Below are 27,253 nucleotides of genomic sequence, written 5' to 3' on the forward strand. Positions count from 1 at the left end.
AAGCCCCAGGAGCCTGTGGGCAAGCTATATGAATGAGAGGGTTGGTCCTTCCACAGTCCCACTTGAGCCTGTGCAACTTACACAGTGTGAAATGGTACCCAAGTTGGATCAGCTGAGCTAGTGTTCCCAGTATTCCCAGGTCCTAGCACTAAACCTGAAGGCCAAAGCCACTCGCTCTAGTTCTCTCCACCCGGGATGGAATTTAGCTGATTTGTTGCTACTTAAAGTTCAAATAACCCACTTTTGGCCTCAGCAGCACATTTACTACAAGTCATTTCCCCCAAAGCAAGTCAGAAAGAAAAGCTGGCACTGCCCATTCATGTTAACGCCAGTCAAAAGAACTGTTCCAACACTGGCGGTCTCACATCTGAGTTCTTTGTATTTATCCTTAAGATTTCCAGACAGTGCACTAATTTACTGAGGATCAAGATGCTAATCTTTCACTTCTACTTCTTTACTAAATGAGTATCAACGTATAACTTTATTGATAACGAGGGAGTATCCAATAACTTTAAAATGCAGAGCAGCTGGGAAACTTGACCAAAGAAGCCAAACCATGGTCCTAACTATCCTCCTCTGAATTGAAGAGCCTGGAGCTGGCGCCAGACCCACGTGACTCACCCATCCCTTCCCTGGCTGAGGCCCTTAGAGAGCAGGCCCCTGGCTTGTATCATCAACACAGAACCCAGGACTCTGCACACAAGAGCAGTAGGCTGGAACCAGCAAAGCCTACCCACTATAGAAACATGGTCCTGTGGACGACTGGCTTCCCACAGTCTGGCAAGACAGCCTCCTTCTGGATGGAGGAGAAAGTAAGGTGGTGAAGAGCGAAGCCAGACAGACATTCTCATTCCTCTATTCCTCACTCATGGGTGAGTGTGGAAGCCTCCATCTGAAGGAGAACATGGGGAGGCAGGAGAAACATCACTCCTTTACCTGGACTATGTCGGCTATCTACGCCTTTCCCCTGTTTTAAGAAAGCTTTGCCACGTGTAGGTACTATACTAAGTGCTGCCCATGTTGTAAGGCATTTCATTTTTCCAACTATCCTGGGGAAAGGCTAATATGATCTCAGGTTTACACAGGAAATTGAGGCTGAAGTAAATAATCTGGGATTTCAGCCCACATAACTCTAACCCCCAAAGCCATTCTGAAAGCAATAAGCACATGGCTATTTAGTATACACTGAAATCCCTTTGAGTTCACTTCAGTCCACTTAAACATTCCATATGCCAGGGATCATATCGCACACAGGGATACAAAGGGTGGGAGAACAGTCATGCAGACTATACGTAAAATATTTGCACAACTCAAATGGGAGTGCCCGTACCCCAGGATGCAAGACAGTGGTGTGCCTGAAGGTGTAAGAACTAGGGTGTCTCTTACTCCAGATACACATATATAAGATGGATTGAGTAACCTCAATGGTAATTAATTTAAAACATTTTAATATTAGCATAAATCAGAATGTATTAGGTTGATACCTAAGTTTGGAGTGTTTGTTTTTGGCATGGTAGCACTGTGGTGTTGGGAGTTTGTTTATTGTTTATCATTTGAGTGATGATGTTGTGCTTATGAATACGCTTGGCATTTTGCAGATTTGAAGAAAGTTAGTGTTATTTGCAGGTTAAAGAAGATGAAGTGTCAAGTGAAAAAAAAAAAGCACTTCCAACATATTCTCTGTTTGAACTTCACAGAGGAGTAAAGGCAACAAACGCAGCTTGAAACATTTGTGCCATGTACAGGAAAATGTCCTCAGGGAAAGCACAGCAGAAAATGGTTTTGTCATTTCAAAGAGAGCCACTTTGACCTGAATGATTCTCCATGTTCAGGAAGACCATGGGGTCTTTGATGAAGATCGTTTAAATGCTTTAATCCATGATGATCTGAGAATTGGCAAATGTGATGAACTGTGTGATTAGTCAACCATCGTGCGACGTCTGCATTCCATGGGCAAGCTAAAATGCTACAAACTTACGCATCAACCCAATATTTGCGAGCAGAAACATAATTGGCCTGCATTTATTAAGAGGATGCATCCAACTTCACAGATATGTACAGAAGGCCATTTGGCCTATATCCTCAAACCTCTAGTGCACGTCTTCACACATGTATGTCGTAGAGCCATTTGAGCAGAAAACTTCTCAAGGGACTAAACATGCATAAACAAGACCACAATGTAAAATGGCACAGAGGTGTAGAGAGTGAGGTGTGGATGGTGAAGGTTGGAAATGGAGAGCATCAAGTGGAAAGTCTCACAGAGGGGCTATTGCCTTTGTAAGCCAACATTTGTCAAAGAGTAGGAAGGGCAAATTCTGTAAATCAATGGGCAGCAATGTGGCCTGAGAGTTACTTCTCTGAGACTCCATTCTTACATGTATAAGAAAATGGGGTGATGTCCCCACTGCACAGGTGATTATGAGGTTTAAATTAGAGGACCTATAGGCCGCATACACACATAGCTAGCAGGGGAAAAATAAAAGGATGCTGATATGTCTCTTCCATTCCCACTAACTCCTCATTCTCTCCAATCTGGCTTTTACTCCCGAAACTCTGCAAAATACTTTTCTCTAAGATTTCCTCTGCCCTGCTCATCACCAAGGCCAACGGCCCTCATTCTCCTGAGCGCTGCAATATTTAACCTACGTGTCCTCACCAGCCCTTTGAGTCTCTCTTCTAATGGTTTCCATTTTCCACTGCCGTTGTCCTCTGTGTAAAAATGGACTAGCATGCAAAGAAATAATATACAGCTATTAAAAGCAATCCTGTAGAGTAATGCGTGCTGGTATCAGGAACCCAAGTGTCCCAAGTCTTTGGTCTTTTGGGGTGGTAGCCCTATCCTTTCACAGTCAAGTTAAATGAATCTGATCCCCATCCCATGTAACTAGAGGAAGTCCACCGACTTTTCCAACACCTATGCAGATTTCCTGACTGATGCTTATGTTTACTTATTGTTCTCTGTCATCCCTTTCTCCAAACTCCTGCCCCTGCTATAGAGTCACCTTGTATGACCGAGTAAGCTGGGCTTTGGACATATCCAGGAAGTTGTACATGTTGGCCCTGACTGTGGGCATCACCTTGGAGCAGCAGAGTATATTAGTTAGGAGTGAGCATGCACATTGCCTGGGGCCAGATCCTGAATCTGCCACTTACCAGCTGTGATTTTGGACAATGTATTTAACCTCTGGCTGTTCTCCCTCCCCAAGTTTTCTCATATGTAAATTGTGATGATAATAGCCCCTACCTTACAGAGTGATTGTGTGAGAAAGCCAGTTTCATCATGGTAGGCAGACCCATTGATGAGGCTGAGACAGAGGTGAGTTTTCTAAAGTTAGAACAGGGGTCCAGAAAGCACCATGAAAGGGGCAAGACCAGGAGGATGGAGAGGCATGGACTCAAGAAGAAAAGGTCTGACTGAGACAGGAAAAAAGGAGCTGAGGATAGCTCCAGTATAGTTCCCCTGTCATGGGGGGTGTGATTCATGTGGATGAAGGAATCAGAAGGCTGGAAAGCCAGTTGGGCACAGACAGGACCAGCCTGTGGGTATGCACACCATGCGGTCACATAGGGCCCTGGGTTTAGTTTAATGCTCTGTGTCCACTGTCTTAAAATTCTTAATAATTTTAGAATAAGGAGTCCCACCTTTTCATTTCTGCTCCAAACCCTACAAGTTGTGTAACTATCCTGGGCACAGGTCTTGGTGCCAGAGGCAGGGTGGGTGCAGGAAACTGCTGGGCAGACATAATCTTGTTCTGGAGAAGTCTGAAATTTCATTCATCTAATGACTCTCTCTTGAATAGCCACTATGTGTTGAATACTCTGCTAGACACTGCAGAGGATGAAAAGACAAATGAGAAGTTGCCTGGGCTCATGCTCTGATTCATAAGGAATTCAAGCTATTTGTTGTCCTGTGAGAAGGGTTTTAGAGTAACATGAATTGAGGTCACCTTTTGTGAGAAAGAAATTCAGTATTTTTTTTCAGATCATATATATATATATATATATATATATACATATATATATATATATATATATGATTTTGTAAGTGACTTCAAAAATATCAAAATTTATAGTTAGATATGTAAACTGACCATTGATCAGCTTCCATATAATCTACAACAGATTTGAAAGTAGGTACTTTATCCTTGATGAAATCTACCACTTTGATATAGGAATAATTAATCCTTAGAAATTTATTTATGTATGAGGTCTAAATAGCCTATTAGACATGAAAAATTTCTGAGTGTATTGTCAGCTGACAGAAGATAGAAATTTGAAAAGAAATGTTTGAAAGTTGAAAATATTCTGAGTCACATCACATTTTAATGATGTCATGGAGAAAAGATTTGAATATGAATGGAACTTCAGGGCATCCTTGGAGTAGGCCTTTAGTCAAATATTTTTTATTCTGCTTTTTTCTTTAGCAAAGTTATTACCTTGAAGCAGCTAGTACAGAAATCAGAGGCCTAGTGCAGTGGCTCACGCCTGTAATTCCAACACTTTGGGAGGCCAAGGTGGGACAATCTCTTGAGGTCAAGAGTTTAAGACCAGTTGGGACAGTATAGCAAGACCCTGTCTCTCTATATATTTTCTAAATTATCCAGGAGTGATGGTATATGCCTGTAGCTCTGACCTCTTGGAAAACTTAGATGAATGGATCACTTGGGCCTGAGAGCTCAAGTTCACAATGAGCTATGATTGTATCAGTGTACTCCAGCCTTGGTGACAGAATGAGAACATGTCTCTGAAAGAAATAAAAGAATAGATCAGAGACATTTCTAAATGTTGACGTTAGCTAATCATAGAAAGGTGATTTCCATAGACAATGTGCTCCACTAGCAAAAACACAAAACTGAGAGCCAAAATACCCAAGTTATTTTCCTAAAACAATACACCGTGGTCCTCTGTACCTCAGTTTACCTATTTGTAAAAAGATACCTCACGTGAGAGGACCTTAGGTTGGTAATGCCACTATCTAGGAAGAACTCTGTCCAGGTCAGCCTAAAGGGCCTCTCAAGCTTTTTATACTTCATAAATTCAGCATCTCACAGGGCAATTAAGCTTACTGGGGACACCAGTCAAAGAAATTGTACTCAAAGAAGGAAAATTTTTGTTGTAGATATGAAGAAAAAGGAAGAAAAAGAAAAATATAAGAAATAGTAGAAGATGACAGTGGTGAGGCCAAAGCTTACAACCTTAAGGCCCACACTTAAAAATCTCTGCCAAATCCTGGGAGATAACATTTCCGCACTTACTTCACGTCAGGACAAGAGAGGAATCTTACACGGCAGAACAGTAAATAATTTAGGATTGAATTTAAGCATCCCTGTCACTAAAAAGTCATCCTTCTACCTTCTCAGACAGCAAGAATTTCTTACTGTTCTCTCTCCAAAGATCTTACCTCCCTACTGCTAAACAAACCCCCAACTGACTTTAGGAATTCCATTCCTCTCACTGTCTTCTGTAGCAGAATTTAGCTCCTATACCATCTACTCAAGGTCGAGGCCAATTTTGCATCTGCAGATACTCATTAAAACATTCTGCTAAACGAAAGGCCATCTCCTCAGGGCTTCACCTTTTAGTGGCACAGAAAAATTAGCAGAATTCTTCAAAATTCCACCACATTATGTTAAAGGGAAAGTACACAGCCTTGGTTGTCAATTGGAGAGGGGAGGACCCCTCCAGCAAGATTTGACAGTGTTTTGAGACATTTTTGTGCTTGTCACAACTGGGGAAGGGGATAATACTGGCAGGGACACTGCTAAGCATCCTACAATGTACACAATAACACTGAAAACAAAGAATCAATCAATTGGGGCCCAAAATGTCAACAGTGCTAGGGTTAAGAAGCAAATAGATTTATTTTCTTAATGATATGAATAAGCTCATCTCCCCTAAGAAGGCGAAAGAAGCTAATGAGTTTGAGTTTTAAGTAATAATTTTTTCACTATAATATGTTTAAAAATAATTTGTGGGCGGCTGAGATGGGAGGACCACTTGAGTTCAGGAGTTTCAGACCACCTTGGGCAACTTAGCAAGACCCCATCTTGAAGAAAACAATAACATGTACTTGTCTATCTCAGTTGACAGATTTTAGTTATAGAACTTCTGAACGAGGCCTGTGTTTCCTACAGAATAATTACATGCCCTCTAGATGCCTAGTACTGCTATTATCTCGAATAAATTTGCCTCTTAGCATAACAGTTACATGTTCCAATAACTCCTCAAATTCAACATGTCTAAATCTACTTTGACGCAGCTGCAGCTCAGAACTTCATCACTTCTCATCTGAATTCTACCTCCTGGAGAGTCATTAGGTTCAATCCAAATCTGTTTCTCCTCTCATATTGCTAATTTCTGTGGGTGACTGTTTACCCACTCCGTTCCCCAGGAGTCACCCAATCCTCTACCCACATCCAGTAGGTCACCTGGTCCTACAGAGTCTTTCCCCTTAGCCCTTCTCCCTCCTCTCTCTTTCTCTCTCTCCCATCCCCCACCCCCTTGGGTTCAGTTCCTCAACACAGACATCAGGGTTAACTCAATAACTCCTCCTACCTACTCTTCCTTTCTCCAGACTGACCTTGCTGCAGGCCACTGCTATACATATCCATTCATATCTCTTCCCTATTTTAGAGACTTTTAGATATGTTTCTTGGGTTTCAGAATAGTGTTCAACCCTTGATCTGGCTGGGACATTCGAACTCTTGCTTATCTCTGCCCCTATCTCATTTTATTCTTCCATGAGGAATTCCTTGCTCTAGCTCTTCTGAGCTACTTAGTGTTACCTTGATACCTACTGTCTAAGGTCCTTTGCACATGCTATTCTCAGCACAAAGTGTCCTTTCCCACTGTACCTGCTAGTCTTGAAATCTCAGTGCTGACACTGTTTTTCCAGGAGAGCTTTTCTGGATCACCTAGGTCATCGTTCACTATGTGAGTCCTTCAAAATGCTTGGCATGAGGGTTCTTTGGTCACACAAATTTGAGACATTCCCTCTCCCTGGAATTTATAATAAATATTAGAATATTAAAAGTTATGGGAAAGATTGCCATTAAAATGATCTATTTATCCTTGATTCAGTGTTTCTGAAACTTCCTTGAGCCTTTAACTTTTTTTTTTTTTTTTCACAAACCCATGATCATCTTTCTTTGGGAAACTGTGCTTTAATCTGATTTTAAAAGAACATTCTTTGCTCCTATAATGCCCCAGGCATAACTCTATCACAGTATTATCACGTGTTACTGTAATCGTGGAGTCTATTTTTTAATAGGTCTCTTGTGCAACAGACTGATAGCAAATGCTTTGGCAATAAAATAATCATCATGTTTTCGTTAGTGTTATATGTCCAGCAACTGGAACACATTTTAAAATCTGATATTTGATAAATTAATTATATTATTGGTCAAAAAAGGACTATCTAGTTTATTGCTCTTGGTAATTAATATACATTATTTTTAAAGTGTGTGCAAAAAATTGTATTTTCAAAATATCTTCATATCCAAAATAATACAATTTCTTTTTTCTATTCTTTTTCTTTCTTTCTTTCTTTCTTTCTTTCTTTCTTTCTTTCTTTCTTTCTTTTTTTTTTTCCTTTTTTTTCTTTTTTTTTTTTGAGTAAGTTTCTCACTCTGATGCCCAGGTTGGAATGCAGTGCTTTGCTCACATCCCACCAAAGCCTTGACCTCCTGGACTCAGGTGATCCCTCTGTCTCTGCCTCCTGAGTAGCTGGGACTACAGCATGAGCCACCACACCAGGCTAATTTTTTACTTTTATTTTTGTAGAGATGAGGTCTTGCTATGTTGCCCTGGCTGGTCTCAAACTCCTGAGCTCAAGTAATCATCTCGCCTCGCCTCCTAAAGTGTGGGGATTACAGACGTGAGCCACCGTACCCAACCCAGAATACAATTTCTAATATTGACATACTTTCTGAGAGTGCCGTGGTTAAGAAAATTTCTTAATGTCTTTATCCTGAAGATGAGGGTTTAGGCTCAATTTGGCATGCCAACTTGGCATTGGTATTGAATTTTATTATTGTTTTGAGAGTCAGTTCTGAATTTGTTGCTATGGCATTGGGTTGTATTTGAGACCATAACTAAAGAATACATCAATTATAAATCATTCTTTGTCCCAGTGGTGGCTACTTAAAACCAGTACAAATTGTCAGAGCAGTTTCAGTAAGGATATTAGAAGGTGCCTAGTTTTTAAATATTAAGCTGAAATCCTAAATGGTCATAAGAGGCACTAACATTGAAATTAGAAAATCTGTTTTATAGTTCACATCACTTATAAAGTGATTTAGAAATGATCACTTAATCTCACTGAGTCCTGTTTTATCACCTGATCACTGAGGGTACTGGTAAACCTGTTTTCTGTCTTCAAAACGTGATGTGAGGATCTCATGAGATGATCTATGTGACAACATTGCATAAGCTTGAAAGATTTCTACAAGGTACTCCCAAGTGAAATGCAAGTCCCTCAAATGTAGAAATCATCACTTATTGAACACTCTCATACCTAATACAATACCTGGAAAAATAAGATATTCATAAATATTCAGTTAATTAATATAGGTAATGAAATAATAAAACATTAGCCCTGAACCAATGTTAACACAATGGAAACAAAAATAAAACAGATTTAGGACAAGCACAGTGGCTCACACCTATAATCCCAGCACTTTGAGAGGTTGAGGCAGGTGGACGGCTTGAGCCCAGGAGATTGAACTAGACTGAACAACATTAAAAAAAATTTTTTTTTTTAATTAGCCAGATGTGGTGGTGCAGGCCAGTAGTCCCAGCTACTTAGGCGCCTGAGGCGGGAGGATCACCTGAGCTCGGGAGGTTGAGATTGTGGTAAATTGTGATCTTATCACTGCACTCCAGCCTGGGTGACAGAGTAAGACCCCAATTCAATAAATAAATCAAACAGATTTAAATATGTAAATATATATCATATTTATACATATACGTATGGCCTGTCGATGAAAGGCCTGAAATCAATGAAAGGTGACCAAATTACGAAAATTTGTAAAGAAAATTAAAGGGTAATAAAAAGTTTTATTGTGACTTGTTAAAGATGAGAGTCAAACAGAAACTTATGTGATGTGCAATAAATTAATACAGGATTTTTTAGAAGTTCAGTGATAGCCAGATACAAGTCTGCACCAAGAACAATTTTAAATAGTCAAAAAAAAACATTCAGATATTCTTATAGCAATCAAGACATATAAATGTCTGAATATAATTTGAAGTGGTTGAAGACATGGATGAAGTTTATCTGAGGAAACTCTAATAAATCCATTCTTCAGCTCTCTGGGGGGGGTAATGGAGTGATTTCAATCACAGCTATCTGCAGATGAGAAAAGCTTGCCTGTTTGTTTGCAGTTCAAAGGGAATCCCAGACACCCTGGCTTGCAGGTTTTTGAAGGTGGGCAGCTGGGGAAGGCAAGGTCCTTGCAGCCTGGGAGGATGCCTGCCTCTCAGGAAACGGGACACAGCCTCCAGCCTTGCTACTCAAAGTGTGCTTTGTGACCAGCAGCATCGGCATTACCTGGGAGCTTGTAAGAAATGCAGGATCCCAGTACCCATCCCAGACCTTCTGAATCAGAATCTGCATTTTAACAAGATCCCAGATGATCTGTGGGTCCATTCAACTGTAAGAAGCGCTGACCTAGTAGCTACTCTCAGCAGCACTGATAGCTCTGTATGACTGGCTGAGGAGGAGCCCAAAGGACTTCCTTTTTGTTTAACTTGAAGAGAATTGCTACACTCTGCACTTGTTGGAGGATTCTGAGGACTTTGGAGCCTCCTCCACACCTCTCAGTTGAGAGGTCTCAGCCCACCAGCCTGTTCTCCAGGAAAATATTCTTTGCTTACCTCTCGCCACGTGCAGACCCACTACGACTTAGGAGAACCAAACAGCCCACCTGGGTGTGTGCTGCAGACCCATCTCCCCTTAATGGGTCAGAAAGGGCGGCATGCGTGCAGACAAGTAACGGTGAGGAGAGAAAACACACAACGCATAGAAGATGACTCAGCAGTTTTAGGAGTAAAGAAGACCATGATCAGAACAGCCTTAGAGAATGAAAGAAAAAGAACCCTAAAAGAAAATAATGCAAATTCCTGGGGAGACTAGGCAAGTTATTACAAAAGAACAATCTGAGAAAAAGAAAGAGTCCTTGGAATTCAAAATCATTGCTGAGAACTGAATAAAGTATCTTGAAGTTCAGGTGGAAGATTATCGCACAGAGAAGAAAAACTCAAAGAAATAGAAATTATGCATGCTAAGTGAAAGATACATGTGGAAGATATATCTTATTATTGTTAGAGGGCAAATAGTTTCAACCTTCATGAAGAGTAATTTGGGATCTCCATCTAATATTAAGCTACATATACCCTATTATAAAGTACTCACAATTCTAAGAACTACCCTGCGGCACAAAACCATGAATCTAAAAGCAAATGTTCAAAATACTTGGTCGTTACAATAGTAAAATGAGTGGGAGGGAGCTCACTGCAATAGTAAAAAATGACAAACAACCTAAATGTCTATCAATATGGAGTTGATTAAGTAAATTAAGGCATGTCCATTAATGGATTCCTGTTTAACCACCGAAAAATATAAAGATCTCTGTATATACCAACTTGGAATGTATGTCCACAAAAAAATGCCATTAAGAGAATAAAAGCACATTATAGAAAATTATATAGCATGACTTTGTTTTTGTTGAAAAACTTTTAATGACATAGGTGTATGTATAAAGGTTTATATATGTGTTTATGCTTTTACAAGCATAAAAACAATTTAGTATGATACCCTCACACACTGTTGATAGTAATTATTTCTGGAAAATGGGACTAGGTGTTGAGCACAGTGTTCACTTCTTTGTTTCCTTTAAAATAAATCTGTACAGTTCTGAGTTATTTTACTTTATTTTAGTGTTGTTTTTTTCTCTAAATTTTCTGCAATGGAAATTGCTTATTTAAATTAAAAATATTTTTAATGGTTAAAAAGCTAGAAAGAAATCAAAACCCAGAAGCCATTTATAAGTAACCATGGAACATGGTAAGGCAGTGACATGACTCACCAAGGACTCAGCAAAGGCACAGTCAAGGCTGGGGAAAAGACACACACCAGCAAAATACCATAAGAGAAGCCATTGGCAATGTTTTAAAAATTATTAAAACACCAGTGGGATCAGGGAACTAAAAAACTACTGTTAGCAAAATTATTCACAATCATGAAAAACCAATCATGGGCAAATACAACTTTTTAAAGTAGAGTCCACTGTGTGTCAAATCAAGACACAAAGCAAGAGACAAAAGAGGCTGGAGATGTCATATGCCCCTCTTATAACCATTCAGGAGCTAGTGAAGAGTATTTTAATCCAAATGGATGGTGCAATCCTTGTACAATAATTTTTCAGTGTGAAGTTAATAAAGACAACCATAACTAGCACACATTAAGAACTAGGAGTGGGGAAGGGCTCTTCCAAGGGCTTTATATATATTATGTCCTCCAAAAAGCACAACAGTCATTGGAGAAGAAATGGCTACTCTCATTTCTATTTTATAGGTGAAGGCTTTGAGACTTCCAGAGGTTAAATATCCGACTAAAGGTCACCCTGGAGGTTGGTGGAAGAATCGAGACTTGAGCTCCTGGCCCTCTGAGAATGTCTCTTGTCCCCAGAGTGGGAGCCATGGACAGAGCCCCTTGAACTCTCAGCATCAGATACCTGCCCTCATCACATAGCCTTGGGTTTTAAAGAACACTTGATCAAAGTGAAGAGAAGATACACTATTCACAAATTATTATAATTATTATCTGATAATTGGTATAATTTATTGTAGATAAAACCATCACTTCCTTCTTACATTAATTTCCAAGGTATAATTTAAGGCTGTTGGTTCCTAGCACTCCTGGGAACAAGTGGAATAGACAATAGATATGCCCACCATAGCATTAAGAAAATAAGCAAAAGTAACATAAAACAGAATTAATTCGAAATTCAGAATAAGAGGGTAGTAGCCAATTCATCTTAAAATTCATAAATTTGGACACACAGGAACTAGTTTATTGTGTACCATAAAGAGGAATAGTTATATAGGAGATCTGATTCCATATGTTACATCATACAAACAGTTATACTTGCACTGATACCACTTTTTACAAATCTTAAAACTTTTAAATAGCAGATGACTCAGGCCAGATATTTCAATCAGCATAGAACATTCAGAAATTACTAAGTGGTTTTATTTTCTAATGAGTGTCAATTGTAGGTTACAGATGGCAACCAGATGGGCTCAACCACAGGAACCAGAGTGAGCCATTAAGATGATGGGTGGTATGGAGAATCCTCTGGCTGAGGACTTTGGTTCAAAGATCAGCTGTTCCTGACTCTCAGATGACAGCACAGATAGAGATCTATCCCCAGTGTTAAGCAGAATTCATATGAGTGTGGATTACAACAAAGGAACTAAAGAAGGTATCCAAGGGCTTCGGACAAGGTTCGTGGAATCATGCAGACCTTGCTACTGAACTGGGCACATGAACTACCATGATCCAAGGATGGTAACCTGTTGACCTTGCAGATCTTCTAAGGGGAGGGTAAAGGAGTGCTGGGTGTGCACAGTATAGGAAAGAGAACCAAGATGTACCTCACATCTCCCCCGAGGTGGGAGCAGGGAGGCTAGGCTTCCTTAACTACAGTTATCAGAAGAGCCCCATCCATGATCTCTTAAAGACCTTTATGTGGTGAAAGAAAGGACCCTGCAGAAGGATATGCATAATAATGCAATGCAAATTTGGTCTTTTGGCCTCTAAAAGGAGCCAGTTCTTTTCCAGGGTCCATGCTCTTGACAGTGCCCTCTCGCTTGGTCTGCTCCAAACTCCTCATCTGCCATCTTAAGTCCTACTCTGGGATAAGAATAGCACCTCCCTAGAGTTGTTATGAGGAATAAACTAATCGGTACATTAGGACATTCCCAGGGCATTAAGCACTCAGCCTTATTAGCTGTTATTACAGCTAAATACGAAATTTTCACCAGATATTATTCCAATGCTTCCCCACATTAGACTTCCTTGACGTGTCTATCTGGATCCATCACCAAATTCCATTTTCCCTACTCACTGACCACACTGGGCTTTTGCTTTATAGTGTGATGTAATCCCCCCAAACTATCTAGCTGTCTCTCCAACTAGACTGACACTAATCACAAGGGCAGGGATTGTGGGGCCTAGTGCAATATCCTGCATATAATAGGCACTCATCAGTGAATGAGTTAGATCATCATCTTAAGTCCTCTCTTTCTCCTTTCAGAATTCAGGGGTGTGGGATGTGTGTGTGTGTTTTGTTTTGTTTTTTCTATTGTGGAAATAAGCTTTAAAAAAGCAAAGGCGCATTTTTATGTAGCTCTATGGTCTGTAAAACCACACCACCACAGTATGTTTAACTGCTTGATTTATTTTGTACCCTAAGAAAAATGATCAGTAGCAATGCATTAAATAGCTATATAATGCAGTCTCAAGGAGATCTCTGAATAGCTTTCAAAGTAATCAATGATATTGCTGTGAAATTGTTACCCAAATGAAGAACTCTTGTCCAATGAATCTATAAAGTAATAGACAGACAATTTTCTTTGTTAATATTTTTGTAGTCAAAGCACAACCTGTTATCTGAGGCAATGGTAAAAACTTTTTTCAGTGGATAAGAATGCTCCTAATTTGTTTCCTAGCAACACGTTTCTCAAAGAAGCTGAAGGATACACAATTTCAGAATAATTTTCAGTATACTTTGTGTTTGTTTGATTGTTATTGTTTGGAAAAGGAGGAGGTGGGAGGAAATGTGTATCAGGCTGTGATCAGAGCAGTGTACTTAAATTCTTCCAGGTAGTGAAACACATGAGATTGTTGGGTCACACTATAGGATCCATCTAAAAAAATCAGTTGAATAAAAATGTATCAAGCTCTGACTTATGTAAAGAGGAATTATGGGCCCAGAAGTTTAATAATTTAACAATGTGTAAATCTATGAGCCCCACCACCAATTATCTTCCTGGATAGCAAATGACAAGTTAGGAGGCTTGCTAAAACACTTAGGGATTTTCCAGTGTGTGCGTGTTGATTGAATTACACTCAGCAGTTGGGGAAATGAAGCTTGGAAGCTCGGAGAAAGACAATCTGGGAGAGAAATTGGGAACAATGGTGCAGCATTGACTTCCATGAATGGAAACGTCTTATCCAGGCAAGACTCTTTCCTAGCTATCTTCTTATTGCCTATTTCACAAATTTATCCTAGCTTCTTAATTTGGTTTTCCAACTTGGATTATTGACAATAATGACAACAACAGTAACATCAGGCAGTATTATCAAGTCCCTACTATGGGACCTATTTTATGTAACTATTATATATATATATATATATATATTATCTTATTAAATTATTACAACAATTCTTTGAAATAGCCATTATTATTATTATTTTGATCAATCTCAGAGCATTGACTCAGTCTTCCCAAGTCACACTATTATTAAAAAATGGCAGAGCATGGAAAAATACTGCACACTGAAATAACCAATCTGACCTATCCATATGAACATGCGTGGTATGGCAAGATCTTTTTGTAGGTCTGAGAACAGTATGACTAGAGGGCTCAGTCTTGAAAAGGACCTGAAGCCACTTGAATCTCAGAGTGCAAATAGTTCATATCAATCATAGGAACTGTCCTGTCATTCCCTATTAAATCTGCTACCCTGAAAAGTACCCCTGTGGATATAACCACAATAGATCCAATAAAATATGGATTTGGAAGCAAGCTGAATTGTCTAGCGGGCTGTCACACTGAACACATTGCCAGTGCAGTTGGCCTTCCAAGCAGTCCAATTGTTCCTCCCCTTTCGCTGACATCTTGAATAAAGAAGAAACCTGGCATTGGTTTCGATCCCCCATCTCATGCCCCCCACAAAAGCTTTCTATTTCTTGGAAAATGAAACTGTCCTTTTATCCTAATAAGCATGAATTGAGAAAATCATAATTTTTAGGAGGAGTTTCACTTAAGGGAACACTGTCAAAAGTGGGCCTATAAGAAAAAGGTACAATGTCAGTGTAAACCAGAAGCAAGAGAATAATGGGAGTCTAAGCCATTGAACTAGGCAACCAGACTCTCCAGGATGCCACCTGGGAGATAAAGTGAGCATCAAGAGGTCTTGGAATTATAGGATATCCAGGGGCAGAGAGTTGAGTTTGTAGTGAGATATGGCAGCTAATGTAAATATTTTCTATGTGGGCTACAGCTTCTGGTATCCCCAAGAAAAGTCTCCTAATAAATATATTTTCATTTTTAGGCTTCTCGGGTTTCTTTAGTCAGTGGCTGTACTTTCAAAGGCAATTCAATGCCTTTTTCACTTTGAATCGATTACTGTACAATTTTTTTTAACATACTCTTTTTTATTTCTCTTTGTTTCAGAGACTACTCTTTAAAGACAGGCATTTCACTTGCAGCAAAATGTAAGTATATTTCCTCTCTGAGATGGCATCTACTTCTCAGATGTAATTCCTAAAGCCTCCTAATCTTTAAGGCTTCCATCTCACATTGCCGCATTTTTACAGTCTGGCTCAACAAAGGCAGCTATGGTTTGGATCTAACACTTCACAATATTGATTTGTATTACACTGTGGAGCATTTTAGAAACTGTTTTGGAAGCAGATTGAACCTGATTGTGGCTGTCACGATACTGCATCTAAAAAGCTAGATAAAAATGAAGAGTGAAAAATCAGGCAATATTCATTGAGACATCATAACCATGTGACACCCAACATTTGAATATTCAGGTTCTCTCAGATGGCTAATTTATTACTCTTTGCCCAGTTGCTTTGTATGGTGTAGTCACAGACTGTTTCTTGTTTAACAGCATGGTAGTTACCTCAATAATTCCTTCCTGTGTGTACTGTGTTACGGCCACTCTGTAAACTAGTGTTCTTTCTAGAACTAATCTCCGGTATATTAAGTTTCTTTACGCTGAGTACTCCCAATGTCTATACCCAAATTACAAACACCCTCTATTCTGAAAAACCAAATAAAATTATAGTAGGTCTGAACAAGGAGTTCTGAGTATGTTAGAGTCTTGCCTTTGGAATTAGGATAGGATTTTTTTTCTTTTTTAATAAAATGAAGGTAAGAATAATTTTAACAACAAAAAAAATAAGCTCCATCTGTCTCTGGGATAGTTTGATAATATCCACATTTCAAAAGCAAGGATATAGATTTAAACTCAATAGAAAAACTCTAGTTCAAAAGCAGCTCAAAGTATAGTGAGTTACTTGTCACTAAACAAGAGATCAACAAGTAAAACGTAGATGGTTGAACCAGGTAAACCCTAGGGAATACATCAAATCTCAGTTCCTGATTTGTATAGAATTTCCCATAGATAATGCTTTTCAGAAGGCAACAAAGCATTTAATTAGACATTCTTAGGCCTACCAGAACCCAAAGATCTCACTTGAATTATACATATTATATGTGTTCTAATAAATTCTGTTTTGAATCATTCAGTCCTTGAGAAAATTACGTTTTCTACTGAACTGCAGGGAAAGCTTGGTGTTTACCAATTTCCCTGGATGATTTTTTCTGTTTGCTCTCTAGAATAAATTGATCCCACTGCTAAACACCAAGTATTCAAGCATCAGCACAAAAGACACTCACCCTCAAAATCATTCAGATTTTAATGTCAAAGTATTCTGCACTCACTGGAGTTTTTTAAAATTTCAATATCTGTATTATACTGCTGTGGTCTTTATTGCATTATCCAGACACCTGCTTGTTATGAATGTTTTAAGCTGCTTTTACCAATAAAGTCATGTTGAATTTTATGAGCAGTCCTCCTTTTCGTGTGCTATCATGAATATATTGTTTGAACAAATGTTAACCTTTGACTATAATCTTTTTTTATTTTTTTTTTTACACAAAGTGCCGTTCAGGGAAAAATACCTACCTTTACTTTCCCAAATATTTGTTTTTGGAAGATCTTTATTATGCTGTTACTGCCTATTTAGGTTTACCACTGTTTTACATGATTTAGTGTTAAATACTAACATATAGTCGGTATATATTTATGGTGAAAATTAGGTGAAGGGCAATTTAAGGGAGCATTTTATGTAATTGCATGCAAATTTAAATTCATACATATTACCCCAAGATCTCGTTATCAAAATTTCAGTTGAAAATACCCTTTACCTCCCAGGTTAGAAAAAAACAAAGGGAGGGGTGACTATTTTACTTTAGAGAGCTCAATTTGTGATTTTTTATCTTTGTGTTTTCTTGCCAAACATATAGCAGAGTTCTTGGTGACCTATTTTATTTTAAATATTCTGAGACATAAACTTGCGCTGGGATTTTAGACAAAATGTGTCTACTCAGTTTCCCAAGCCATCTCTGAGCAACCAGAGGAAGGTTGATCTGACCCACAGAGTCATGGAAACACACTAAAATCATCAGGCAATTGTGACTTGGGTTCCCTTGGCAGACCTTCTGGAATTGGCATTATGTCCTGATAATGATTGCATTTATTCAACCAATACAAATGGAAATGGCCTAATCAGCGTTCTATTCAAATAAGACTTAGACCTATAGTAAACGGCAGGAGGCTTTTCAAGTGAATGTCCTGGAAATGTGTATGCAACACATAAAAAATCCCAGCCCTACTGATGGAGCCAAGTCAGGAAGATATGCCCTTGCAGACAAACAGGGCTAAGCGATAGAAGGAGCTCAGGAGTAAAAATCGAAGACTAATGGCTAAGTCCTACTTCACTCTTTCAGAAGTTGTATGATTTTGAGAATGTTGCTTAACTCTTCAGTTTCTAAATATCTTTTTTGGTATTTGGGGTGGGAAGAAGACATTTTTTCCCTGCCTCTTCCAACAGTTGTTGCGATAATCACATAAGATAATGCTTTGGGAAAATGTTACTATCTAAAAATGGTTTACATCTTCAAGGGATTCTTAGATTACTGGAGACCTTACCTGTTTTAGTGGGAGTCTCTGAGATTCTGATGGCAAACTTTGGGCCTTAAAATTGATACTACACAATAGAAGAAAATAAAGCCTTATTGGGCCAAATCAGCCCACTGGAAAGACATGCATCCACATTTTTTGTTTGTTTGTTTCTTTTCAACCACATATGCTCTTTAGGACCACTGCCTCTGGTGAAAGAGAATTGTCTTCTGGGTGGTATGGGTGAGAAAGTTGCCAAACAAACCTGAATTATCCAGAGGCCTGTAAAATGCGCAATTGCTTTTTAAGAGGCATGGTGATATTGTGTGTTCCTTTCGATTTTTGGCAGTAACCATTTTCTGCAATTTGTGGTTTTGCAATTTCTCTTTTCACAGACAACACCCTGGCTCTCATTCAATGCCCCATTGGTGGGGGTGAGGCGGGGAAAGAGAAAGATTCCCTGGGGCTCTAACTGCTCCAGAAAAAGAAGGAAATGTTAATGAAATAAGTCAGAAAGAACGTTAGAGACTAGTGGGAGCTGGTTGGTTAGAGGAAAAGAAACAACTTTTAATAAATTGTATGGTGTGGCTAGGATTTTATCTGGGGCTTTCGTCTGTTCCCCTTAACTCTTCTTGCCTTTCTACTGAGCTTTGTCTGAGTTACAATGTCAATCTCATTTCTTTTTTCCTGTATTCAATAAGCCTAAAGTATTCTCTTCCACTGCCTCCCTGAGCCTCTTCTGGTGGAATTTTCTTTAAATATTCCATCTCTGAGTGTCTACTTGCCAATTACATCAACTTGGTTTGTGAGAATTAGCTCAAGATCCATTGTGCCAGAATGTTTTGCCCTCATTCTGGCTGCCATTTCTTCCTCTTCCCCATGACTGAAATGCCCTTTGCAGAGAAGGTCTGTCCACAGGCAGTTCATGGATGTAGCATTTATCTAGGTGAAAGTGATTTGTTCTGTTTCTATTCATCGCCTCTGGAAAGGCTTTGCAGACTTTTGTTTGCTTTTTTATGGCTGCTAGGCACTGTGCTGAAAGATTTAAAGTTGCATGCAGTGTTAACCTTGTATTCCTTCTCTGTTCACTTCTTTATATCAAAATAGTCCCCTGTTCACCACAGAGCGGATTCCTGGGGCTAATGTCCATCGTTCAAGGGCTTTTTATGCACAAAGGGCACATATTTCTTCTCTTGTCATGACCTAAATGTCACTACTTCTTTTGCTTCTAAAAGGAATATAAAGATAATTGCTACTCATATGTTAATTACAATTTCCCAAATTCCACATATTAGAGGAAAATATCATCTTACTGTGTGTGTGTCCTAAGGGTTTAGGGAATTGTTTCTGTTATGGATTCATAAATCATGACACTGTAATGTTGGGGGATGCTTTCAACATGATGCCATTTAACAGCCCACTCCAACTGTTCTCTTCACAACATCCTTTCCAGAAGCCCTTCCCCTATCTCATATGGTAGCCCACGTCATTTTTTAACAGCCCAATATTCAAACTTTCTTTTGCTAACCTGAGATAACCTCCTTGTCAATTCCAGTCATTTGTGCTGGTTTTACCTTCTGGAGCAGCTCTGGAATTGACTCCTTCTTCCACATGACAATCCTCCAAATATTTGGAATCTGATCCCATATATTCTCCGAGTCTTCCTCGTTCAGGCTAAACATCCCCAGTTCCTTCAGCCATTCCTCATGTGAGTTGGTTTAGTTATTCTCTTCCATTTGTCTCAATTGCATTTTGTGATGCTTCTCTTAAAATGTTACAGCCTGAACTGAAAAGAATACTGCTGATATAGCTGGCTGTTATAGAACTCCAAGAGGAAAAAAAAAAATGCCTCTTATTCTGGATGTGATCATTCTATTACTACAACCATCAAAAATTTCAATGGCACATTAGTTCTAAACTTCTAGATATGTTACATAAATGCTGTGATAAAAGCAGATTTTTTTTCAGTCCTTATTTGTATTCTTGGTATTGGATTCTATGCAAAGTTTACATTTTTCCCTGTAACACATTAGTTTCAGAATACTAGTGAAAACTATTAGGAATTTTTTGAATGTGAATGATTTTTTTTTTTGAGTTGGAGTCTCACTCCGTCGCCCAGACTGGAGTGCAGTGGCTCGCTCCCTGCCACCGCAGCCTTGACCTGCTGGGCTCCGGTGATCATTCCACCTCAGCCTTCCAAGTAGCTGGAACTCCAGGCACCCGCTACCACGCCCGGCTAATCTTTTTTTTTGATTTACTGTAGAGACGAGTTCTCACCAAGTTGCCCGGGTGGATCTCCAGCCCATGTGCTCCGGCAATCCACTCACCTGGGCCTCCCGAAGTGCTGGGATTACAGACTGAGTCACCAAGCCCGGCCTAATTTGAATCGTTTTAAATCCTGTTTGATTTACCTCTTCACTTAAGAGACTGATAGCCAAGCATGGTGCCTCACCCCTATAATCAGCACTTTGGGAGGCTGAGGTGGGAGGATTGCTTGAGAATAGGGTTTTGAGACCAACTTGGGCAACAAAGCAAAACTTTGTCTCTGTAAAATAAAAAATAGAAAAATTAGCCAGGTGTGATGGTGCATGCTTATAGTCCCAGCTACATGGGAGGTTGAGGAAGGGGGATAGCTTGGACCCAGGAGTTTCAGGCTGTGATGAACCAAGTTCATGCTGCCACTGCACTCCAGTCTAGGGACATAGTGAAACCCTGTCTGGTGGGGGGAGAGAGAGAGAGAGAGAGAGAGAGAGATAAAAACCGTGAATATCTGGATTTTAAGCTCCTCAAAGGTGGAACCATGTTTTAGTCATCATTGTCTCTCCTGAAATGTCTGTGATATCTTCTTAAAGAACCAGATGCTCAGTAAATGCTTTATCAAATCAGTCAGCAGAACCAAATACAGACAGCTTTCCCACACCCAAAGATCAATTTTTAGATTGATAACGGTGCCCCCTTAGAAACTAAGAGAAATACTGATTTTATGTTATACTGCTAATGCTTGGCTATTTTGTAGTATTATAGAGTTGACTAACAATGTGACCTCAACTACTAGATTGCCTAGATTCTAATTATGCTAGACTGTGCTAGCTATGCACTTTGGAGCAAGTTAGATCACCTTTCTGGGTGTGCTCCTGATATGTAAAATGTGATAATAAATTATTTGTATCTATCTCATAAGATCATTGTGATAATTAATCCATGAAAAGAATGCAGAAAGACTAGTGATAATATAAAAACAATAATTAATAGTCACAATAACTATATTGTTGCTTGTTTTTATTCTCATGATATGCTAGAGTAAGCCACCTAATTCTAAGAGGAACACAAGCAAGTTTAGCATAATTTGTTCATAATAAACCCATATAAAATTGTATTATTAAAATGCTAGTGTATCCTAACTATAACTGACAGCTTCATGGGTCATCTAAGTTCAGATTTTTTTTAAATCTAAAAAATAGAGACTATGCAAATTTTACTTAAGTAAAAGGGGATTATATTACATCCCACAGCAAAGTATTTCTTTACCCAAATTCCTCATAGTAACTACTCAAAACTTCTACCTTTCTCTCTCCCTACTGCTTTATGTAAAAAAATCTCCCCTTGTGCTGCTTTTTCCTTACTTCTTACTTCTTCCCGCCTAATCCTGCCCAATTCTCCATAATTATTAAATTACTGGTCAATTCTTTTTTTTTTTTTCTTTTTTTTTGAGTCAGGGTCTCACTCTGTCACCGAAGCTGAAGGGTAGTAGTGGCACAGTCACATCTCACTGCAGCCTTGACCTCCTGGCCTCAGGCGATCCTCTCTCCTCAGTCTCCCTAGTAGCTAGGACTAAAGGCATACGCCACCACATCTGGCTAATTTTTTGAGTGTTTGCGGAGACAAGGTCTCGCTATGTTGCCCAGGCTGGTCTCGAACTCCTGGACTCAAGCAATTCTCCTGTCCAGCCTCCCAAAGTTCTGGGTTTGCAGATGTGAGCCACAGCACTCTGCCATTAGTCTATTATTTTCTGTCTACAACAACTGCATTTCCCATATAATTTCAATGTGACCCTTCCAGGTTGCATGCAAAAAAAAAAAATGTGTGTGTGTCATGCATATCTTTATTGTAAATTCTGTATAGCCAACTGAATTCTTTCATTGGTTTTTGCCAAAGTCTTGTATTTGTAGCCAATCTATGACTATGTTTGATGAATGAAACTGTGGTTGATATTTTTGTTTATGTTAATGTGCAAAACAAAAGTAATACAACAAAATGTATGTCACAGGTTCACTCTTCATCAATAATGTGAGCAAATTCTTTTCTAAATTAGATAATCATTTTATAATGCAGTTGACTATTTTCCCAAATTTTCATGTTGTTCACAACATGACAGCTATAGATAGATGATTCCTTTTTGTTTAATCTACATTATTAACATTTTCTCCATCATGTTCTCAACTTAGACAATTAACAAAACAAAATCAAACTTTTGTTTGTAGTATTTGCCAGTTTCTGTGGTGTAAATGCTTCCATTATGTCCTCTTTCAGTTTACCTACATGATATCATTAAATGTGGAATTAAGACATGCAGTAACTCACCTTTATACAGTGTTTCCACCATACAGATGCAATACATGAAGATAAACTAAAAAGCATAGTAAATAATGAAATGAAGCAAAATAACTGGGAAATGAGGAGTTCTGAGTATTTCCTTTGTTTTTAATGCAAGTTATTTCACTATAAATTTTTATAATTTGATATTTTTTAAATGGTCATATTTAACAAATAGCTTGTACTCGCCCCTTGCAAACTGGTACAAATCATCTCTAGCATAACACTGGTCCTTTCTCTTTAGAGAGCAATGGAGATAGGAAGTGGGAAGAAGAGATTGGGGTAGAACTATAAATATTTATCAGTTGATTTGCTTCTCAAGTTACAATTTTTTAAAAATCTGCTTTAGAATTCTGTCAAAGATCAGAGAAATTTCCTAAATCTTCAGAAGCTAGTTTCCACCACCTTGCCCATGAGGATGTTTTCCTCTTTAGTATTGACTATTGGCTCAAAATTTCTATCATTATATCTTTTCTAAATAATTTTTTAGATTGCATGGATCAGAAGCTCAAGTTAAAAGGGAGTGGGGAAGAGAGAATTGGAAAACTGTATGGATTTAAGGAAATCCACAAAGAGAAAGTAAAGTTTAGTTGGACCTTATGTTAACTTGAACTGGAGTGCTTCCTGTGAGAGAGGGTGGTTAATAGGTACAAAAATACAGTTGAATGGAAGGAAAAAGATTTAGTGTTTTATGGTAAAGTAGGGTGACTATAGTTAACACTAATGTATTATATAGTTCAAAATCAAGGAAGTAAAGAATTGGAATGTTCCCAGAGTAAATAAAATATAAATGTTTGAGGTGATAGATATTCTAATTACCCTGATTTGATCTTTATAGGTCATATGCATATGTCAAAATATTACATGTACCCACCAAATATGTACAACTAGGTATCCATTTTTTAAAAACTAAAAAAAAAAAATTATTTTTGAAGGAATTAGAGTTACTCCCTTCTTTCTGGGTTCTCATGGCATCTCCTAACTCTGTTGACTAGGTCAATGTATTTACTCTCCAGCTTGCCTGTATTCCAAAATAGCAGGCAAAGACATCAAGGATTAGACATTTTAGCTCCTCTTTCCACTTGGGAAATCCACATGGATTCTATACTCCAAAGAAAGAAAGCCATATGATTCGGGTCATTTTTTTCTTGGCAGGTTACTGGCCAGCATATGGATGAGATACCTTGGGTTGAAACACCTCTGCTTCCATTAGCTCTGACTCTAGCAGAGTTGTGGGAAGGAACAGGATCAGAGGAACATCAAGGACTATTCAGTACTCACATTAGAGAACTGTGCAGAGACAAATACAGTGATTGACATTCACTATAATATCTATAAATTCTTTCATTAAAAAAATAAGTGTTATCACATAGTTAAAATATAGAGGAAAATAATATAATGAGTAACCATATACTTACATTTAACTAAGTTTAACACTTCAATATTTGGTTCTGATTTTTATGGATTTTAAAGAAAAAAAATTACAGATATAATTCAATCTTTATTCTCCAAAAAACACAATCCTGTGTGTTTATCCATGTTTTTCTCTATCAGTGGGCAATATCCACTAGTGCTTTATGATTTTAAGTCATGTATGATTTGTATTCCATTGCGTAAATATGTTACTATTTATTTATTCTTTCTATTGGCGAACAATTAAGTTGTTGCTAATATTTACCATAAAAAGGGAATGCTTTTTATAGATTTATAGCACCCTTATAGATTTATGCACCTGGGCAGAATTTTCTCCAGGGTTCCTAGGTATGAAATTGTTGAATCATAAGGTACGTTATCTCATTAAAATTATTAGATATTGTGAAATTTTCCTTCTACTGTTTGACCAGTTTACATTTCCATGAGCAGAGTATTTTAAGTAAGTTTCTGTTTTCCCCAGTCTTTGCGAGCATAGGTTATCTTCAGACTTCAAAATTTTTTCAATATTATGAGGGCAAAATGGTGACTCATTTTTCTAGCTTTGAATTTCTTAATTTCTAGTGAAGTTGAGCATCTTTTCCTATGTTTCTTAGGCATATTTTTTGTGAATTACCTATTCACATCTCTTACTGTTTTTTGATCAGTTACTATTTTATGTTTATGGATTTGTGTAAGTTAATTAGCTCTTTTGTTTTGCAATCTATTGCCTGCTATATGCAAATATATTTTCTAACCTTGTCATTGGCCTGTTTTTACTTTTTGTAAAGTAATTTTTATTATAGAGACATTTACATTCTAACATAATTTTGAGCTTTTAATTTATGATTTGTGTTTTTATTTCCTACTTTGATGTTATAAAGATATACTTCTGTACATTGCTTCAAAAGTTTAAGTTTTAATTTCATATTTGTGTTTTTATCTATATGATATGAAGTAAAGATCTAGCTTTATATTCTTTTTATGGAAAGCCCATTGACAGAGCATGATTTAACAAATAAAGAGTCCATGATTTTCCTCATCAAATTGCTATTCTATCTCTGTTATTTAAACTTGCTTTCCATATGACTGAATCTGTTTCTGAGGAATCTACTCTGTTCAAGTAGCCTATTAATATATCTCTGACCATAAGACACATTTTCTTAAAATACTCTAGCTTTATATTACAGTTGTCACTCATTATCCTTGGAGGATAATGTTCCAAGACCCCCAGTGGATGCCTGAAATATGGATATTACCGAACCCTATACTGTATATATACTATGTCTTCTCCTATTTCTATATATCTATGATTAAAGTTTAATTTATAAATTAGGCCAAGCAGGAGAATAACAGCAATAACTCATAATAAAATAGAACAATTATACCAATATGCCAGCATTACTACTCTGGTGCTTTAGGGCCATTACAAAGTAAAATAAGTAAAATAAGGATTACTTGAACACAAGTACTGCCAAACCATAATGATCCATCCGATAACTAAGGAGCAGGTGGCATAGATAGTATGCATATGCTGAACAAAGAGATGATTTATGTACAGGGTGGGACAGTGGGATGGTGTGAGATTTCATCACACTGCATGCAATTTTAAACTTACCAATTGTTTATTTCTGGAATTGTATTTTTTTTCCTTTTATTTCTGGAGTTTTCCATTTAATATTTTTGGGTTTTGGTTGACCATAGGAAACTTAAACCACATAAAGCTAAACTATAGGTAAGGGGTGACTATTGTAATTCTTACTATCTGATAGGGCAAGATTCTGTACCTTGATCTTTTTCTCCAATGTTTTCCATCTATTCTTTGTCTTTTAATTTTATCAAATATATTTTAAGATTAGTTTGTCAATTTTCACAAAAATCACTATTTAACTAATCAGAATTTTGATGCAATTATATTGAATTTATATATATTAATTAGGAGAGTTAACAGCTTTGTTATATTGTACTGTCTTATCCATAAGTATAATATATTGCCTAATATATTCAATATTTTTATGAACTTCGGAAATGTTTTATAATTTTCTTTACAAAATATTTAAACATCTTTTAGTATATTTATTAGTATAGTTTGTTGCTGTGTGAGTGATCATTATTCTATTATCTTTTTAAAGTGGTTATTTTTGCTGTCTAGGAATACAATTGATTTGCATGTTTGATTTTCAATCCAGTAACCCTACTAATTTCTCTAACTTTTTAATGGTACACTGTAGATTATTCAAGGATTTTCTACAAAGATAGTCGTATATTCTACAAATAAGAATAATCTCATATCACCTTTTCTAATTCTTGTGCCTCTAATTTTGTGTGTTTTATTGCATTGTCTTAGGACTCAATTTAATATTGAATTGGGGTGATGACAGCCATCCTTGACTTGTCTCTGACTTTAGCAAGACTTTATTTAAAATTTTACTGTTAAGAATAAAGTTTGCTGTAAATTTGGGGGTAAAAGACTTCTATTAGGTTAAGAAGAATTTTTTCCATTTCTTGTTGACCAAGATTTTTTAAAATCATGTTTGTGTGTTTAAATTTATCAAATATTTTTCTGCCTCTGTGAAGTGATACTATAGTTTTGTTCTTTTAATCTGTTCATATGGCAGGTTATATTCATAGATTTCCTGATGTGAATTGCATTCCTGGCACCAACTCTACTTGGTAGTGTTTTTTAAAATATATATTGCTATACAATATACAAATGTTCCATTCAGTTTTTTCATTTATGTTCACTTGTGAGAATGGTTTATAATTTTCTTTTTTGTGGTGGTTGTTATCATTATATTCTTTTTTGCATTTATTTAGCATTGAATTTCTTTGTGTTATGGAAATTGTATACATATCTTAATTTCTTTGAGGCTTTTATCTCTTTCTTCTCCTCTTCCATCTCACTCTCCTTACCCCTGCTCACCTAAAGTTTTTATCCTTGCTTAGAAGAATCCCAAGACTCCCAGTCTAACCAAATCTTTAATAGGGGCTATGATCCTGCTCCAGAATGATATTGGGAATAGTCAAGATCCAAGTCCCCAAGTTAGTAGTGGTTTGTCCTAGATGCCGCTTGTAAAATGAATCCAGTGTTTCCAGCCTTCCTAGGTCACAACTATAGTCTCAAGCAACAGTGGACAACAATTTTCCTGCCTCCTTTAACAAGCTGAGCAGTGAGCTAATCTTCAGATAGTCATTTGATAAGTAACATTTTTAATCCATAGGGGCTAAACTACAGGGATTAAACTCCCAGTCCTCTCTGATTCT

The 27,253-nt window shown here is 37.6% G+C and overlaps 1 protein-coding gene across 1 annotated transcript in view; it reads left to right on the plus strand.

Annotated features, from left to right (window-relative positions):
- ANKFN1 (ankyrin repeat and fibronectin type III domain containing 1) overlaps positions 1-27,253 on the plus strand; it is a 294,650-nt gene that overhangs the window by 49,487 nt on the left and 217,910 nt on the right. Inside the window, exon 2 of the mRNA XM_008072011.1 lies at positions 15,466-15,506. Within this exon, the coding sequence (XP_008070202.1) occupies positions 15,466-15,506 (41 nt within the window). The remainder of the gene's footprint in view (positions 1-15,465; positions 15,507-27,253) is intronic.

Source organism: Carlito syrichta, unplaced genomic scaffold (assembly GCF_000164805.1).
Source record: "Carlito syrichta isolate Samal-C Ts95f unplaced genomic scaffold, Tarsius_syrichta-2.0.1 Scaffold314811, whole genome shotgun sequence".
Taxonomy (NCBI): domain Eukaryota; kingdom Metazoa; phylum Chordata; class Mammalia; order Primates; family Tarsiidae; genus Carlito; species Carlito syrichta.